At 44.3% G+C, this 19,640-nt stretch overlaps 1 protein-coding gene across 5 annotated transcripts in view; it reads left to right on the forward strand.

Annotated features, from left to right (window-relative positions):
- Nucleotides 1-16,637, forward strand: part of LOC109288002 (calcium-activated potassium channel subunit beta-2) — a 238,249-nt gene extending 221,612 nt beyond the window's left edge. For 4 of the 5 annotated variants that reach the window (XM_019503328.1, XM_019503326.1, XM_019503327.1 and 1 more), the window contains 3 exons: nucleotides 754-924; nucleotides 3,665-3,860; nucleotides 14,458-16,637. In XM_019503328.1, coding sequence (XP_019358873.1) covers nucleotides 754-924; nucleotides 3,665-3,860; nucleotides 14,458-14,742 — 652 coding nt within the window. In that variant the 3' untranslated portion in view covers nucleotides 14,743-16,637. The remainder of the gene's footprint in view (nucleotides 1-753; nucleotides 925-3,664; nucleotides 3,861-14,457) is intronic. The other variant, XM_019503329.1, reaches the window with a different exon arrangement.
- The last annotated feature ends 3,003 nt before the right edge of the window (nucleotides 16,638-19,640 follow it).

The following is a 19,640-nucleotide window of genomic DNA, read 5'->3' on the forward strand; positions in this document are numbered from 1 at the left end:
ATCGTAACAGAAAACACAGGAGCTTTTGACCAGCCTCAGGTCTGTAAGTACATTTTAAACCCACAAAGTTTGAGTGTGTTTGAAATGTACTCAAATACTTTCCTACTTCGTCGCTATGCCCCTCTGACCTCTGATCATCAGACGCCTGGAGATGAAGCATTTACACATGAGACAGTGACTCTCTCAGCTAGAGGGAGGAATAACCTGTTGTGTTTTTTTAATAGCAGAACAAAACGGCTCCTTTAAAAATCTGTTGGTGGATGTCCTCCTCAGGCTCAGACTTATGGCACATAGGGGGCCACAAGTCTTGCCTTTATGGCAAGATCTTATGGTGTTGTGAGACCCTGGCCTGGGTAGCATAATTAATGTGGACCTAAGGAAAATATCCACCAAAAATACCTGGTATTATTGACGGGAATGGGGCAAGAGTTGATGGGTCAACTCAACCGTGGTACAACTCCAAAAAGTCAACCAATTTCTGTGAGGGATAGATTTACCAAGTTGGCACAGTGAAGTCTCTAAATGTTTATCTTTGCAATAAGAGGTTTTTACCTTTGCAGAAATGGCTGTAATTTATTTTAGAGGTGAATAAGTTCCCTGTCAGGTCAGAGTGAAGCCAATGAAAAGGACCACTGAGGAACCTTGAGCCTTTCTCTCCCACGAGATGGGTATGGAGGTGGAACTACCCACCCGTTAGAGGGTTCGTTGATTAAATGTGAACTTCACATAAGAATGTATTATTTTCAACCTCAGAAATATTTACCAAAAAATCAGGGATCATGATCTACTGGACAAAAGGAAAACAGTCACGGCTCTGAAAGCTGGAGAAGACCGGGCCATACTCCTAGGACTGGCTATGATGGCGTGCTCCATTATGATGTACTTCCTCCTGGGAATCACGCTGCTGCGTTCATATATGCAGAGGTAAATTTATATCGTTACCCTGTTTCCAGCTTCTCTGCTTCTGCTCGCTTCACGCCGGTTCCCACTTTGACCTGATTTTTTTATGGTTTTCCCTCTAGTCAAGCAAGACCTAATTCTGCTCCTAGTTACACCAGTATAAGTCAGGCATCTCCCCACCAAAACCAAGGGGGTTATGGTGGTAAAAGCAAGAGGAGAATCATGTCTGTGTATGCTGATTATTGGCTTTACATTTTAACCTCAGTTTAATTAGAGTTGGAGGGAAATTCACAGTTCTGAATTCTCAATACCCGCTTTCCCTCACTGTATGGCTTTCACGTAATATCCAGATCAGTTCATCTGTGGCCTATTGAAGGCCATAAACTACTCCGTGGCTATCTCTGTGCAACACAGCCGCTGCCTAATCCAGGAGGGAGCAACGATCATATTTAGCAGCCTAGAGAAACAATACACATTGCAATGAAAAATGGAGTTTTAATTTGGGAAAGGGATCAAGCTGTTTTATAGCAGGTAGCTTGCCATGTTGGCTAATGCCTTCATTTTAACAAATAAAATCCTAGTTGACATATAGCGAGGTGTTAGGAAGTGAGACATCACCTTTCATAGTTATTATACCGCCCTTAATTTTTCTCTAGTCGTTCCACAGCTGCCCTTAGGTAAGAAACGGAAACTTGGCCTATGATTCATTAGCTGTGTTTCAAAGCAGCTTTCAAGCATCAACCCTACTCCCAACCCACCCTAGATTTGTAACGGTTTTGCTGGTAACACTTTTCTCTTCTGATCAGTGAAGACATAGGAACGAAAAATGTGTCATTCTGGATCAGACCATGAGTCCATCAAACCCACCACCCTGCCTCTGGCAGCATCCAGTGATCCTTCAGAGGAGCAGGGGGAGGCATATGTTTTGTCATGGTGTAGCTGTAAGAAAATTTTCCTTCCTGACCCCTGCAACGATCAGGATGAAGCTTGATGCACGAGGGTTAATTGCCCTTATCTTCAGTATCTTTATTCTCTGTCATGGGATTATTCCGCTCTTTCTAAAACACAGACAAAGTTTAGTTTTGGAGATAGAGATAAAGGCTAGTTAAACAGCCAAGAGTATTTACATTTTTAAATCCCTCTGTCTGCAAGAGCATCTTAGCAATATCATTGCCAATTATAGAGGCTATTAAGGTCAGCCCCACTCCTTTGAGTTATGCCGTCAACGATGTGAAAAATTGTCCAAAGGTATCGAAGCAAAAATATTAATTAGTTTCAAAATATTAATTAAGCAAGCCTCACAACTCGGCTATGAGGTAGGCGTTATATACCTCTTTGATGCAGCAGTAAGACAAAGCAGAGGGAAATGACAGGGAAGGAGCCAAGACCAGAACCCAAGAGGTTTTGCTGTCAGTTCTTCTCCTGTCACCACTAGCTCACCCTCCCTCGAATAGAGCAGCTCCCCACCATATTGGCTTGAGGGGCAAGTATCCGAGAGGCTAATATTTTCATAAAAGGATTATTAACAGATCATTTCAACAGAGTGATCATAACCAAATCGAACATAGGTATTAACAGATTCATTTAAAAATAAATGCAACCTGCAACCTTAATTACGGCCAACACAAAATACTTGTGAAGAGAATTACCCACAAGTGCATTTGAGATCACCTAACTCCCTCATCTTTCCTAAGCTTCAGCAACTGGAGGGTGAGACTTCAGTCTGACCTGGCCTAAATCACCCATTAGCCCATTTCATACTAAAAATGATAAGAGTGCCAGGTGCAAAGACTGTGAAAGCTAGGAAGTTGGGTAATAATGAGGTGTGGATCAGAGTATGCCCATAGTGGGATGCTAGGCTGTATCAAGAAGTGGGTTGGCGTACTCTGAAAGAAGCTACGACCCAGCTTTTCTGTGCCAGGAAGGGAGGACCCTTTCTATAGCAAAAGCAGTAAAATGGGAAAGAATTCAAACATGCTGGAAGATAGAGGAACCCTTCTGGACACCACCAGACCTTTTTAAAAAACAGCTTGTATCATTCCAGTAACTCTTGCCCCTAAGAAACATCTAGACTTGGACTCTGTATTTTCACTTCTATCTCACTGCAGAAGTAGGGTGCACCAGCAGGTACATATCTGGGACTTCAAATGGGTAACGACTCCACTTTTCATCTCCTATAAATGGAAAGTATGCCAGAAATTCTCAACAGTGATTTCACCAGGTGATTTAGCTACTGAAAATTTGAACTAGAAAAATCTGCCCCACAGCAGAGTTTCATATAGTGGTTGGAACTGAGCGAGACACTACACCTATGTAAGTGTGTGGTTATTTTCTAAGTTCCAAGCCTTTTAAGGTGAATTGGACCCTGCAGCCTGAAAGTTAGTTCAAAATGGTTACTCGCACCGAGTGAATCATACACATTTTGCTGTCTCCTGCACGTATTTTGCATTTGTTCTTAGATGCCTTTGTTGCCTTTATTCTCATGGAAATGCCCTCCACACTTAAAGTCCCCTTTGCTTTTCACCTCTGGAGGGAAGTAATGCATATCAAGCCACTGGATTTGTACTTCTGACATACAGTCTTCATGTGCCACAGAACTAAAGACCCAACCTGTGGTGTATGGGGCGTACTTGGAAAGCAAGACCAATATAGGCAACAACTATAGGGTCTCCCTGTTGTAGTCTGGAGTGGAGGGCAAAGGTGTCTGTAGTGCTCACTGCACATTCTTGCTGGGTGTTATCTAACCTCTCTCTTTTCTACTTAGCGTTTGGACAGAAGAGGCTCAGTGCACACTCCTCAACGCATCCGTCACAGAAACATTTAACTGCTCATTTAGCTGCGGTCCGGACTGTTGGAAAAACTCTCAGTACCCCTGCCTACAGGTGTATGTGAACTTAACTTCTTCTGGACAAAAGCTCCTACTTTACCACACAGAAGAGACGATGAAAATTAATTCTGAGGTAGGACAATGGAACAAATCCCATCTCAGATGGATTTCCAGAGGGCTATTGACTTTGCTGGAGCTATTGTCTGTGTTAATGTGTGCAAGGTTTCCAGCTCCTGACCTACTTCTGCCCCCACCCCCCTCCACCCTCATCAGACAGATCCTTCTTAGTAAATGTTCAGCCAGGGAAGTAGAATCAGACTATTAATGGAAATCATTTAACTGTCATGGCCTCAATGTGTCTTGGTGCCCCAGAAGAGAGAGAGGATTCAACATTCCTCCCTTTCCCTACCTGCCCCTGCACCCCAACCCCTCACCTTCCCACCACAAACATGTGGCTTCTACTTAGGAGTGAGACACAGCCTCAGTCTTTGTACTCCTGAGGTACCAGGTTCAAGGGGTTCATGCACAGATGCAGTTCTTTAAACCTGACAGGGGAAGTAAAGGGGGGCAGTTGTTCCAATAGAGTGTGGAGCACATGGACTCTTTAGGGCTAAGTACAGATAGTCAAAAAGATCAAGGCTGAATAGATTCAATTTTTGTGGGTTAGTTAAGCCAGGGGTGGGCAAAATACAGCCCAGGGGATAGATTCAGTCCACCAGTTCATTCTATCTGGCCCGAGGGGCCCTAAAAAATTTAGAAAATTAGTATTTATTTGCTCCTGGCTGCCTATTAAAGATGACAGGAGCCAGGGGTAGTAGGACCCAGGGGAAGCCAGTGGCAGGACCCAGCAGCAAGGCCTGCTAAGCCCCACACCACCCCCAACCAGAATCCCCTGCCTAGCACCAGAGAGGAAAATGCAGCCCTCGACAGCTTGCCAAAACTCGATAAGTGGCCCTCCACCCAAAATAATTGCCCACCTCTGGTCTAAGCTGCGTGGATTAAACCGATAAGCAACTGAACAGACATTCACTTCTGATTACAGAAATGCAGCCACATGCCTGCCGTGGCCCAGGCCAGAAGCTGGGGGGTGCTAGAGCACACCTCCCTGCTCAGCTGGAGCAGACAGCTTGGGCCAAGGCTAGTCTGCCCACCCTGTGATGGGGGGGTTTTGTGGGGGAGATGCAAAGCATCCTGGGATGCTGGGCAACTATGAGTTAACTTGAATCTGGAGGGGATCTGGGACAGAAGTTCAATCAACCAATTTACCCTAAATCAGCTAAGTCTGATACCACATCCATCCAGGTTTATCTTAAACTGGTTTGGGCCATTTTGAAAGTAGTTTGTGTGCACTGAACTTTTGTTGTGTTACAAATTTGAACTGGTTTCCAATCACTTATACTGGTTTATGTGCAATTTCTGTCCTTAGCCTTGAAGTGAGTCTATCATGAATAAAAAGGGAATAGATTTTACTGAGGCTGCTGGACTCAGACATACCCTATGGTTCTTCCTAATAATCTAGCTGTCAGGCTAATACCACAAGTGCTGTTTAAAGGCACCCTATGTCCTGGTTTAGAGCAGCTAGCTCTGAAATTAATTGCTGATAGCTGTATGGAGTAAGGGCTCCCATGCTCCAGTTAATCTGGCACAGAGCAAAACTGAGGGCCTTTGCTGGAGACTTTAGGTCTGTCCCCATGGCAGGGCCTGCTGGGATTTCCTACTGATCTGATGTCATCCCTCCCTTTCCTCTGCCAATACACCCTGTGACTTAAAAGTACAATCTTGTCCTGAGTGCCTGTCACATTTATATTCTGTGGACAGGTCACTTCACCCATGCATTGTATTCATACACTTTTACAGATATGCATGCAATATCAGGACAGCAGGAAGACCCACGTCTGTCTTGGACATGGCAGCCAGATTCCACCCTCTGTTACACCAGTACAGTCCACTGGGGTCTGTGGAGTTGTACCTGGCTGCCCAGGGAACACAGTTTGGCCCTCTTGCTGGCAAAAGGATGCTGAAAGTTTATCAGAGATACTGTCCAGATAAAAATTTTACTCCCAGTGTGTGTAAATCATTGTAGGTCCATTTGCAACCACTCAGAATTTGGCCTACTCCTTGTTTGTTTCCTAATATGATTAACAGGGATTTTTTTTTTGTTTTCTAAATAAAGCAAAAAAATAGTTTTATGGCTGCACCACTGTAAGTGCAGACTAAACTTCATTCCCTGTGGGACTGAGGCAGCTCAGTTATCCTCTTCCTTTATGCAGAAGCCTATAATCTCTGTAGTGAATGCCTCTTCCTTCCAGACTGCAAGTGCATCTGTGCTGGTGACTCATTACCGTATGTATCTGGGCTCGTTACTGTGTGTGTCACGACTGCCGCAACTGCTTTTCTTTCTGCAGATGGCTGTTTGCGTTTCTCTGTGTAGCAAGGCACAGAAGGCATGTCTGTCTACACCATCAAAAGACGGTGTTTAGGAGTGCTGCAGGGGAGCACGGTGCCCATGCTACACCCCAAAATGGATGTAGTATAATGTAATGCCCTAGTGTGGGCTTGAGTACACACGAATAGGCTCACTCCCGCAGGTGTGCTAATTGGCATGTACCCAGTACCATAGTGAGACAGGCAATATTACAGCCATCTGGGATATAGTGTGTGTGGTACGTCCACTGTGGCACTCCCTATTGCAGTCCTCTGATAGTATAAACATGGCCTAAATGTCAGAGTCTAGGCATTTTTGCCCCTATACTTTTCCATCTCAACCTGCCATCTTTGCCCCTATAATTTTCAGGTATAAATTACTGCCAGCCCAATGTTGCACCTGTAAATACATTCAAATGCCATTAAAATAACTTTGTCTCCAAGGTCCTGGTTTGAAGGCACTCTCAGGCACTTGGATATCCTGGGGCCCTTTACAACACCCTGAATATAGACACCTGGGAAATGTGTAGACATAACAACAAAGGCCCAGTTCAGTCTGGGTTAAGAACATTTCCCAAGCAGTTACACCCCGGGGGAGATTTAACCTGTTCTGTTTCTATTTCTGGTAGCAGTTCAGCGGACCAAATTACTTTAACATATTAAGATGAAGTGATATTAAAATTAGTCCAAGCCTGTAATGGTTTTGCAAGGCCAGTTATTCCACTACCTAATTAACTCTTGTGGCCGGGAAACAAGGCCTCTGAATCAAATTATAAAACAGAAACTAGCACCCCTGGCTTCTTACCAAGGTGGGGTTCAGCAGCTTCCAATTCTGTGTCCAATCTCCCTCTGTCAATGTGGTTCTTAGAGATTGGTATAGCCAGTAAACAGCAAAAGCCTGATTTTTTTATTGGGGGGGGTGGTTTGTTTTGTTTTGTTTTGTGTTGTTTTTTTGCTGGTATATAAGCAAAACCCACTGAAGTCCAAGCTACAGTTTGATTAAAACAGCTCAAATCAATCTTGGTCCTGCAACAGATACAAATAAATCAAAGGATTCACTATAAATCTCCAAACTCTGTTGTTTGAAGATTTTTTGTTTATCAAAACATGCCCTTAAATTTTCCCGACTGCAGCTTCCCCCCACCCCTTAAAGGCAAAGCAGGCGTAGTTAATGCTTCCCAAGCCCAAGGTTGTTTTACAGGTTAAGCTTTCTACTTTTTTCCCTGATACGCTGCTGGCTATGTGATCTGAATCCAAATTCCATTTTAAGTGGGACTTGGCCCTGGATAGTAGTGTCTATGAAATACCTGAACTTGGATGGAAAGAACATAGACTCCAGGTTGCAGTGTAGTCACATCCGCACAGCAAATCCCTGCTCCCAGATTTTTTCCCCCTCCTGCCTCTGTGGCCACATCCTAAGCAGGTTCCCATCCCCACACTGCCTCATCCCCATCATGCTGGCAGCTCGGCAGCAGTATCAGGATCACACTGATATATGCTGCTAGTACACAACTGTGACTCTTCACTGTGTATCAGAAGCCACTCATTTTCATCCTTCCTTTGCCATCAGCCTATTCTGGAAAGCTATAATAATGGTCCCAAACAGCAGTGAGAACAACCCCAAGTTCCTGGTGCTGACATGGCCACACTGGTCCACTTTGGAGGGGCTGAATCTGGGGTGCTGTCAGACAGACTCAGGGAGGATCCTGGGTAGCAAGGCATGATGCTATGCTATACCCACAAGCAGCACTTACCATCTTCCTTTTGGTACAAGTGTATAAGTCTTTTTCTTTGCGCGCATGCACACAGCACAGGAAGAAACCTGTTGCAAGTAATGACTCCTTAGCCCTGCATCCATAGTTCTCACAGCATCGTTATCCCCATGCTGCAGCTGGAGTTTAGAGGAGCTCAGTGACTTGCCCAAGACTACACAGGAAATCAATACCTTAGCCCTCTCATTCTAGACTGGAGCCCTGGCTATTGCAATAGGAGTCCTCCTCCGAGCTGGCCCTGGGCTCGGAACGGCCTAATGGAAACCCACTGTATTATGAACGATTGAGGACAGAAGGGGCCGGTATGCTTTGCAATCAAGATGAAATGACCAGCTTCCCAGTGGCAAAGAGCTTTAATTTCCATCCCTGGCGGTTCATGATAATCACCATTTTAATTGGGTACCGGTCCCTTGGACTAGGCAAAAATATAGGTCACTTAGCAGACAAAGCAACATGCTTTCAGCATCTCAGGCAGCCTATGGCAGTCCACCCCCTGTGCAGTGATCACAGCGTTGGTCTGAAATGAAGGGGCATGCTCTGATCCTGTTATGTCTAGTTCTTTGTGAGCCCCATCACACCTTCTCACTGGTTTGCTATTTATAACCGGCTCTTCAGACACCTGGCCAGAAACAAGGCACACTGCTGCTCTGAGAGGCAGGCAGGGATAACTGATGGGAATTCCCTGCTGCTGGCCCTGACACACTGCCGGATCCACTCAACAGGTTGGGGAGTGGCCCTGTGCACCAAGCAGGGGAAGCACACAGGAGTGACTGACTGTGTTTGCTCCACCTGGGTGCGAGTTGCCACTTTCTTCCACCTCCTTGTGTATTGGAGATCCACCTCCCCTACTCTCCCCCCCTAAAAATGCCTAGCTGTCTCACTGACCCCAACCATTGCTGACAGCACGGCGGAAGGCGCTGTGCTTGCGTCCCAGAAGGTCAGCGCAAGCGACCTTCGAAAGGTCAGCAGAAACTGTCCTAACCTTTCCATCCCAATGAATATCACACGCACGCGCACAAGCGCACGCAGACGTGCAGAGCAGCATCTGCCGCTGCTCTCCCCTCTCTCTCTCTCTGACTCCGATTGAGGAAAACAGGCTTTGATTTTAAATAACAATTAATCCATAAGACCTGCTACCTGAAATAGCTGCCTTCCCGAAAGGTTAGGAATGGAATAGCTGCAATTTATATTGAGATATATAATGCACTCCTGTTAGCGTCTGATCAGAATCAACAGGAAGCAAATGGGTGTCCATCGGAGCTATTTTAATCCCCCCAGAAAAGCACAGAGCTTCTATTTTTCTTCCTGCCTTTTTGTGGCTCTCCCATGCATATTTTATCTTTAGCCTTTTAAGACTATTGCCCAACCCCATGTCAGTACTACAACCAAAGCAGCTTAAATGCCTTAGCTGCTGCACTGCCTTTCCTCAGCTGTCGACTGCCAGCAGCCTCTAGGGAGAGTAAATAGGATCAACAGCCTCTTGTATTCAAATGATTGAGGGATTCTGTTATGCCGTGGAGCAGCAATATTTAAAGTAGTTGCAAGAGCCTGATTTGGGGCTCATGTTCCACGACTTCAATTGTTTTTATTCCAAGGTGGTTACCAATTTATACTTAGAAATACCGTATGGATCAGGCCCTGTCTCTCCCTGTCCCTGTTATATGCTGTAGGTTCGGCTGTTATACAGAAACGGTAACGAGAGCTAGTGGTTACCCTCCAAAAGTTCAGTTACCTCCACATACTGGAGAGGGAAGCATTAATAGGACAGTTGAGCCACCAGTACGGGATGCCGCTGTCTTCTGAGTTGACCCACCTCTAGGGGCAGTATTTTCTCAATTTCCCTGGCATGTTTGAAAATGTATAGCACGGGCGGCTATACATTTTAGCAGGCATACCACAGATTAGCTCTGCACCCTCCCGATGAGTGCCGCTCGAACCCCCTTCCCCTGCCCGAACGGCTGCTCTGCTTTCTGCTCCCTGCCCTGTGCTCCCTTTCAATCTGAACATTTGGACTGGAAACCTGCAGGTTTTCTGCATAGACACCCAGCGCGCACATTTTGCAGCCAAGTTGCCAAGATCACAAGAACTGCTTTTTTTAATGCTCTGTCAAGATGCCTAACCTCTGACGCGCTCCGTAAGTCAGATGCACAGCCATTCAAAATGAAGAAGTAGGAACGGTCAGCCCTAATATATTTTTCTAAATTTGAAAAAAACAGTTTAGATTTATTTTGGGGCCACTTCATATTATGTTTGAGCGACTAGCATAGGTGTCTCCGGCCATACCTGCATGATAAACTCATAACCCAGAAGGATGCCACTACTCTGTCACTGCAACGGTTTAAAACGTAACCCACACAGATGCTTTAGGAATTTGGCATTTGATTGGAGATTATAAACCACCCAGGGACTCTGAGATAATGGGCACTGGTAACTATGCCAGGAGTTTAGGATTGTTGGCTGTAGCAGGCAGACAAGGTTCTTTGGGTAGATGTGATATCTTTTATTAGGCCAACTAAACAGATGAAAAAAATGTCCTTTGCAAGCTTTCAGGCACAAACACCCTTCTCCAGAAGTTTAAAATAACTGCCATTGCATGCCACTTGGATAACATAGGTCATGGTTTTCTTAGTAAGAGGAGCCTGAGCTGACTGGTAGCATATCTCACTGCCTTACAGGATGGTATTTGAATCGTCTTGCCACTGGCAGTTTAGTCCACATTGGTAGTACTCAAAGTTTTGGTCCCATGGGCCAGATGATTAGCACAGGGCTGATCCCTGGGCTAGATTGGGTCCCATGCACCAGGATCAGGCCCCACCTGGACTCAGCTAGCCCCATGTATCAGGATCAAGCTCTGTGCTACCCCCATGTGCAAGGATTGCGCGTCAGATACTGAGATCTTACCCTGGGTCCTTCATCACCCCCACCCAGTCTCAAGTGCCACAGTCAGGCCCTGCACTGCCCCCACCCGGCCCCAGGCACTGGGATCAGGCCCCACACTGTCCTGTGTACCCGATCCAGTATGCAGCCCGTGCTAACCAGCCCACAACTTTGGAAATTTGGCAGCAGATGAGTGATCTCACCATTTCCCTGCAGCCAGATTTTCAGATCCTTGGGAAGGCCCATGGGCTGGATGACACAGCTCTGGGGCTGGATCTGGCCCAGCTGCCGGGGGTTGAGCACCCCTTGTCTAGGTTTGTAGATCTGGTGACCCTGGACCAACAGACTTAATAGACTTGGCCCACAAAGTCTGACTGTCGCACTATAGACTGGAACAGCTAATCATTTAGGCATTATTTAACAGCTCAATCCATAACAGAGGTAATATATTTTCTTTAGAAAGAAGGGACATCTTTTCTATTTACTGAGCAACAATCAAATGCAACTCAACCCAGCCCCTCTCCTCCCTTTCCATAACCAGAATCCAGCCTAGCAACTTCAGTTCATTCATTCCCGGGCAGCTCATTTACCCTGCATTCATCCGGGAGAGCTGGGAAAGCTGCAGTTGAGCCCTAACAGAGAACAAAGAATTGGCCTTTGAATGAAGTGACTGTTAACCTTTAAGGGGATACATAGGTACCATACAGTTTGGCTCCATTTCTAGGCAGGAGGAGGATGTTTTAGCACAATATTGGAAGTATGTGAACACCCAATATCGAGAAACATTTTTGTGGGTGGTCCAAAGGACTCGTGGTGTTATCAAAAACCATAAGACAGGTATAAAAATCACAATTTGTTTTGAAAAGCAATGAAGTCAGGGCTCTTTGGTCTTTGCCTTCCGTGTTTTGAGCTTTTACACTGTATTCCGACCAAACTGTCCATCTTTTCTCTGCATCCATGACAGCACAAGCTTGCTACTTCTTGAAATGAATGCAGATATCTTACCCAGTCCCAGGAGTCCAGCAGCTGAGACTTGAAGGGGAAAAATACGCAGGGCTTGCAACAAAATTAGAAACACTGGGATGTGATTGCCACTTAAAACACTGGAATATAATTCAGAAAAAAGAAAATTTAGGATGAACCTTATGGAAAAGCTTCCTTAAAGTACAATCTATTAGATCAGAATTCGGCTAGGATCTGTTAGGAACTGGAAGAAGCCTCATGGCTTTGAACATGTACAACAGGGCTGGACAAAGTGCTAGAGAATATACTTGAGGGAACAATCCTGCACTGGTAGGAAGATGGCTGAGATATGACCTCCTTGGTATTTTCCATCTGTAATTTCTATAGCTCTATGAAATATTCATAATGGAAATGCTGACATGCTGTACCCTTAGTGCTCCAGTCTGCGAATGCCATCCAATATCTCTGCTGCACATGAAATCATAATCTTAGCTAATAAATGCCTCAATGAATCGATCAAATCTTGTTATGAGGGTCATCTTTTGATCATTATTAGGGCTACAATTTTGCAGCAGTGTGCTATGAAAAGGCACAGCCAGGCCATGAAAAGGAACAGAAGAAGTTTATAAAATATATACATTAAAAAATATGAAAAGTCACGGGTCACCTTATTTTAATCAAAACATTGTCATCTTTTGTAAAACTCATTTGCCATCAATAAATTACCTAAAACTACAACTTCTCTCCCAGTGCAGATTCAGCTGTGCAGCAAAGCAACAGTGAGAGCAGAGCAATGAGGGGTACTATGATTTATGATTGCTTTCAGATTTTGGGCAACCACTGAGTCTACAGGATGTAATCCAGCACAGTTTCCTCCGGATCCCTATCAGTGCTTGCATAGAGGGCTTAGATTCCCACCTGGCAATGTAATGCTTGCTCATTCCTTTCTAATGTCCCCACTGTGCCTAAGTATCTGAAATGGGGAAGAAGAGCAGAAGAGCCCTAATAATGATCAAAAGATTAACTTCTGCAAAGGTAGTAGATTCCCAGCTATACTGAGACACCCAGGAGAATCCTTACACAGTACACTCCAACCATACAAAGGGCACATAAAATGTGAGCATCTGCATGCTAAAGCTCGTTAAATCATTCTAAGTGCCCTCTGAGTGTCTCAAAGTTATGCCACTTCAGGTGAGGGTTATGCTACTTAGCTTGCATGAAGGTAACTTCAGTCTGCTCCACAGAGATAAACAGTGGCGATGCATAGGAGGTGCACATGCACCCCCTGAGAGCACTGGGGCACCCCCGGACCAGCCACGCTCACCGCTTAGGCGACTGGCAGGGGACGCAGGCAGGAGCACCGGTAACCCCCCGCAAGTGCCGGCCAGGGTGCGGAAGTGGCTGCAGCATTTGGCTGCAGCGATCGGCCACGGGGGACCCGCCCCCCAGTCACTGACTGGTCACTGCGGGGGGCACATGCCCCCCCTGACTAAGGCAGCACCAGTCGCCCATGGAGATAAAACAAGCAATTTGCAGTCCTTCAGAATTGACAATACACTGTTTCCAGCCCCCAATGCTTTTGTCTCCAGAGCAAAGACAGAACCCAGGTATCCTGGCCCCAGGCCTGCCCTTGTTCACCAGCCCTCCAGTGGCAAGTCAGAGCTGTGCAGGCAAGAAATGGTATTAATCCTTAATATGCAACTGCTCACAGCTTGTTCAAACTTTAACACCCCTTATCATTGCCCAGATTTAGTATGATCTAAGTGCAATGTGTAGCTTCGCCCTATTTGAGGCTTTGTCCATGACATGGCTATTCTACCTACCATCGAGCCAGCCAGCTTCCAGCACACAGGAACGAACGTAGTCTGGGAGCTTCAGAATTTAAGCAGATTAGGTACCCAACTTCTGTTAAGAAAACCTGGTCTGTGGAGGACAGCAAAAACTGAGTTAAGCAACAACACAGGAAAGCAATCTAGTTCAGTGATCTTTAAGAGACAGCTGAACCAATTCTACGGAAAATCTTGGGAATTCTTCAAAGTAGGCCCTGAAATCAAATGGCAGCTTGTTGTAGGAGGCTGCTCCAAAGACAGAACAGCTAGCCTTGTGCTTAAAAGCAGAGGACTGGGAACCGAAAAATCAGTATTCTAATCCCAGGCTACCTGTGCGGCCTTAGGCCAGTCATTCAAAGGCAAGGTTATAAAAGGAATATAAATAAGAGGAGGAAAATTGGAGGCAAAATTTTGTGGGCAGAATCGTCCAGCCAGAATTATTAGCTCCATTATTTACAAGGAACGTCTGATTGCTGGTTTGCCTATACAGTGAGGCAGTTCGCTATCTAAATGCTAGAATATTCACCCACATTTCACTGCAGGTTCAAAACTGAGGTACTCGGTCTCTTTGTTTCAGTTTCTCCATGTGTAAAATGACAATGATATAATACACTTACTAACCTCAAAAGATTTCCGGATTAATCAATTCATGTCTATCCTGCACTTTGAGGTCCTCAGATGGAAGGTGCTATAAAGATATAAAGTACCAAGCATGATTTTAACTGAGGCTATGACAGTTATATTAGTCTAACCATTTGCATCATTGCATTGTAAAGGCACAAGCAGCAATAAATTGTCTGAAATAACGAAGGAAAGATGATATGTGGCTGGAGAGATATAGTTTTTCCTTTTCATGTCTTTCCAGTGCTCCTACATACCTAAGTGCGGCAAGAATTATGAAGAGTCCATGTCACTCGTGAACATTGTAATGGAAAACTTCAGGAAGTACCAACGCTTCTCGTGTTTTTACGACCCAGAAGGCGTTCAAAAGAACGTGATATTAACCAAACTTTACAGTTCCAATGTGCTGTTCCACTCACTTTTCTGGCCTACATGCATGATGATTGGCGGGATTGCTATCGTTGCCATGGTAAAGCTGACTCAATATCTTTCTCTCCTCTGTGAAAGAATCCAAAGGATCAATAGATAAAAGCAAAAACTTCTCTGAGATTTATTTACAGCTAAAATACTGTTTTTTCATTCTTCACCAAAGAACCTTAAGTTTGTAATGTGCAAGTCTGTTATAAGTTCCTTAATATATTCTTATAAGTAGAGCAATAATGCAAAAGCTGTTCTATATGCAAACATGATGTTATTATTATGCAGACAAGAGAAAAAAAAAATAACCATTTGTGTTGATGGTCTATATGATTTGGTTTTATGCTGGAGCTAGTATTTTTCTTTTCTACAGCCAAAATAGGGCTCAGTGTCACCATTTGCCAAGTTTTATGAACACGTCAGCATTTCAGTGTAAACTCATTCTGGGGAAAAATTCACCTTTCTAGGCCAGGTAGCAAAAGGCCTATGCATCGGATAAGTCCCACTTAAACCATACGACATGCAGTGGACGGATCCTTTGTTTGGGGGGCATATAAAGGTATAGAATTGACTGAAGGAGGAGGGTTTAGGGTAAGTGTATTTGGAGGAAAGACTAGAGTATTAACACCATAACAATGGGACTTAATGGTGTGTTGTGCTAGCTTTCCCCTTTGGGGAAGTAAATATCTCCCTCTGGTGTTTTAGATCTTTTGCAAAATCAAAATGGATAGTCTTTTTTTGGTTGGTTGGTTGGTTTGCAATATGTTTTCCTCATGCCTTAGCATCGTCTACAGAAGCTACAGCCAAAAAAAAAAATCAAATTCAACCAATTTCATTTTTTACACCAAGCTGAGCCCTATTGGTGGAGATGGGACCAGAACACCTTATGTAAAGGTTTATTACGCATTTGTCTTGCATTTGCTACCATATCACTGTAAAGGGGGGAAAAAAACAAAACACAATCAGCTATTTTTTCATTTTTTACTTCCAACTATTTTAGATTTTTTTACTTGATATATATATAAATATATATCTATATATATATATAAAAGACAAAAGCTATATACTATATAGTTGTGTATTGTAACTTAATTCTGTTACTTTTCGTTCCGTTGTTTGTTTTTACTGACTGGAAAGTGAGCAGTATAACTGCTGTATTCATCAAAAGCCTGGATAAAATCGTAATATTGGAGAGCTGGAACATAGGATGTTATCCCACATTCATGATGTTGTTTCGGTCAAAGGTCTCTATTGCTGTGACACTTGGTTTGAAAAGTACCTTGTCCACTTTGCTAGATTGACTAATTGAATTGTTAGATGACGATCATAACGCTTCTGGAAATCTTGTCTGATCTCTACTCAAAATGCAGTGGCGGCTGAGGTGACTGTCATTTTAAGAGGTCCCGCTGTAGTGCGAGTTATTCAAGACATTGAAATTCAGACAAATATGTTGTCCTATCTGTCATGTGTTTACCATGGGGACGTCGCCGGTGTAATTCTGCGCACACAGTGTCAGTGTCCTCTGCATAACTGATTTCTATTTCCCTAGTCACAAATTTCTCTCTTGTGTTATACTTTCAAGACGGTTTCAAAGCTTCCTGCTTTGCACTTAACCTGAAGGACAAATTTGACGCGATCTCTGTGATCAACCCATGGACGTCACAGCAGGATATTTGTTGAAAAACTAATTGCAGGTCTATGCCAAACAAAAAAAAGTCTCCTTCCCCACCCACCAAAAAGAACAAAATTAAGTCTTCTGTCCAGATCATTCATATATGAGTATCTTTTCCCACGATATCATTTTAAAGTATTTTTAAAAATTGCAAATCATACCAATATAATCTGAGCTGGCAACTGAATCCGCAGCCGAGGAATTAACCTGCAATCTTGTATTCCATAGTATGACTTTTCTTAGGCAAATAGACTTCTGGGGGCTGGGGAGGGGCTGCAATCAGGGCTCCAGAAATGTATAATAAAAACGATTCAATTAAATCTTCCAGATTTCAATACCTTTTGCATTCAGAACTGACTTGCTTCAGCAAATTTTGCTTTGTAGCTTCTTTTTTTTTTCTTTTTCTTTTTTTGGTCAGAAAGCCAGGTTTGCCAACCATCTGTAATCTAACAGAAAGTCTGTAAAAAGTCTCTTTGTAAATTCAGTGTATTTATCTATCTGAGAGTTTTGTACAGTCCTTCATCATTTGTATCCGAGTAAGTTCCCCATTAATTAGGCTGGCAATAACAGAGTCCCTCACGAGCTTCAAGAAGATTCTGCTTAAATTTAAAAGAGCTTGCCACCCCCGCAATTTTCTATATGCATAGAAAACGTGATTGATGCCTCATTCTCTCTTGCTAGAAAGTTTCTCTCTAAGATGGATAGAGATTGCAGTCTGTTGCCAAGGAGAATATGCAGAGATGTAACTGGACATTTGAGCATCCGGGGTGATGGTGGCACACACAGCATCGGCGATGTGCTGGCAGCGCCTGGGCTGGCAGCACGTCTGCTGCTCTTTCTGGGTCACCACCAGGGTCGGTGCTTGGCACCGGTGCCCCATTTGCCCCCCTTCATTACAGTACTGGTAATCCAAAATGATCTTAAGGATCCTATAGAAAAATAGGCAGAGGAATGCTTATGTCTGTGCATTATCTTGCTTTTATTGTGGACACCCCAAGAGAGGGCAAGGAGAAGCATGTACTCCTGAAGTGGAGACAACTCCTCGGTTATACCAGCTTGTAAGCAGGAGAGATGCAAGAGTAGCCAGAGAGAGCTCCATTGCATCTGAGCAAAAGGAGCATTGGCATTGCTACAGGCAAGAGCAGGCAGGACCCAACAATACCCAACAGTTGAGGAACCTGAGCACGGCTGCTACTCTGAGTGAGTGTAAGTACATTTGGCGGGAGGCAGACAAATCTACAGGACATAGAAAAGGTAAGGAATGGATACTTTCAGGTTCAGACCATGCTGAGACAGCTTGTTCAGTCCAAACTGGAAGGAAGGGCCATATTAGGGAGATGGTCAGTCAAGAAAAGAGCCCAAGATTGGGAGCCAAGAAAACTAGATTCTTCTTACAGCTCTGCTAAAGATATCGCAGGCATTTTGCTACAGTTTCCTTAGAAAGGGTACACCACTTGCTGTCCCTAGTGTACAGAGAAGTGCTTGCGCACTTATACGAATGCGCAGAAGACTATACAGTATAACTGCGAACGGTTATTATTATGCAAGCATAATATGAAAGGGTTTGCAAACCATGAAGGAAACTAGGTGAAAGCCCTGACTGCATATAAAGGAAAGGCATCGTGACACATTTTAAAATGTAGCATGGCCGAGCAGACTCATGTGGCGTGTTCATCCATCAGAAGGTTGACGCTTTCCTCCTAAGTAAAAAGGGTCGATCTGTAATGAGCCGCTTAAGCAGTCCTCTGTGTCACTGAATACCTTCAGTGGGGCTCTGTATACCATAGGAAGACTCCACCTGTTTAGATTTCAATCGTCACAAATCAAAAAAAAAAAAATTACGGAGAACCTTATCTACCTAAGAGCTGTAATAACAGAGATGGTTGGTCAAGAAATTCCTGACACTGATGTTGGCCGTGTACGTGCTGATTTACGTGGCCAGTGATCAAATAGCTCCTCAGTTGCGCGCGTGACATTTTAGGGGCTGTGTTTGTGCATTTGCTTTCGAGTGACAGGAAAGCTGATTATGCTTGACATTTGCACATCAAACGCTGTTTTCGACATGTTGTGCCATAAACATTTTACCGGCGTTCCTGTGGGTGAAACATCTCGACTCTGTTGCAGTCTATAATCATTTTTGTTGACATTAGCGGAGAGATCTGTGGGATAGCAAAATACCTGGAGTAATTGGATGGAGGGTAGTAAAACAATAATTTAAAGGGAATACTTAGCCTGATCGCTGGAGGTGTAAATCTGTACCAGTGATCAGGCTAAGTACAGTTAACCCCCTACTGTAGTGTTAGCATTTCAAGTACAGTGTAGACAGCTCCTGCTGTCCCAGGGAGGAGATGGATTTTAAATGGGATGGTTGCCTAAGCAATAGCTCAGAAGTATTCATTTCTTTCTCTACCACCACTTCTATACCTCATATCCTTCTCTCATTCCTTTCACACGAGGAGGGAGAGGAATCTCTGTGGGCAGATCAGATCAGCTGGGGAGAAACATCACCAGTGACCTTCTATGTCGCTTCATCGTAATGATCGAGCTAAGGATATGCTTCATGCAGAGCTAGGACTCTGAGCTTCTCTCCCAGGTCCTTCCCTGACTTCAGACAAATCACTTAACCTCTGTGTGTGGGGGGACGGGGCTGGGGTGAACACTGAATGCTCATAAAGCTCTTTGACCTTGAACAGAAGAGTGCAATATGAAGACAAAAAGGACAGATTTATACGAATATTGAGGTGCCCAGAGATGCAGGTTGACATCTAGCAGGATTCACAAATCGCCTGGGTGAGTTAGGAACCTAACTCCCATTGGCTTTCGATGTTTTTTATTAGGTTATTCATTTCTATGCTTGAACCTGAGCCTATCTTCAGTAATTTTCCAGAACACCTTAACTTCCCCTCAGTGTGCTATAGCGTTACTGGTCGCTACAGTAGACAACTGGAGTATAAAGTGACCCGGCACTCCCTTACGTGCTGCTGGCTACCAAAACAGGCATGCTAGTTCTATGGATCACCCAGACCCAGACAGCACGTCCTCATTTCTTTGTTTGTTGGATGCATATGCCCTGAAGTATAGAGTGCAGCAATCAAACTCTTGAAAGTAAGGCGCATCCGCAAACAGCTTACATACAGTGGGGACTAAAAACGTTCCTGCCATGCTGAAAAAAATGTGAGTGCCATCCTCCACGTACCTAGTGGTATGGAGAAGTTCACAGACCTGGAAACACTAATGGTTAGCAAAGCTCTTAGAAGTAACGAAAAGCCAGCATTACTTTTTGGTATGCAGTCTGGAGACCAAACACCTACAGTTAAATGTGCAAAAGGACTAACACC

Source organism: Gavialis gangeticus, unplaced genomic scaffold, assembly GCF_001723915.1.
Source record: "Gavialis gangeticus isolate Ggan-Ray unplaced genomic scaffold, GavGan_comp1, whole genome shotgun sequence".
In the NCBI taxonomy this organism is placed as follows: Eukaryota; Metazoa; Chordata; order Crocodylia; family Gavialidae; genus Gavialis; species Gavialis gangeticus.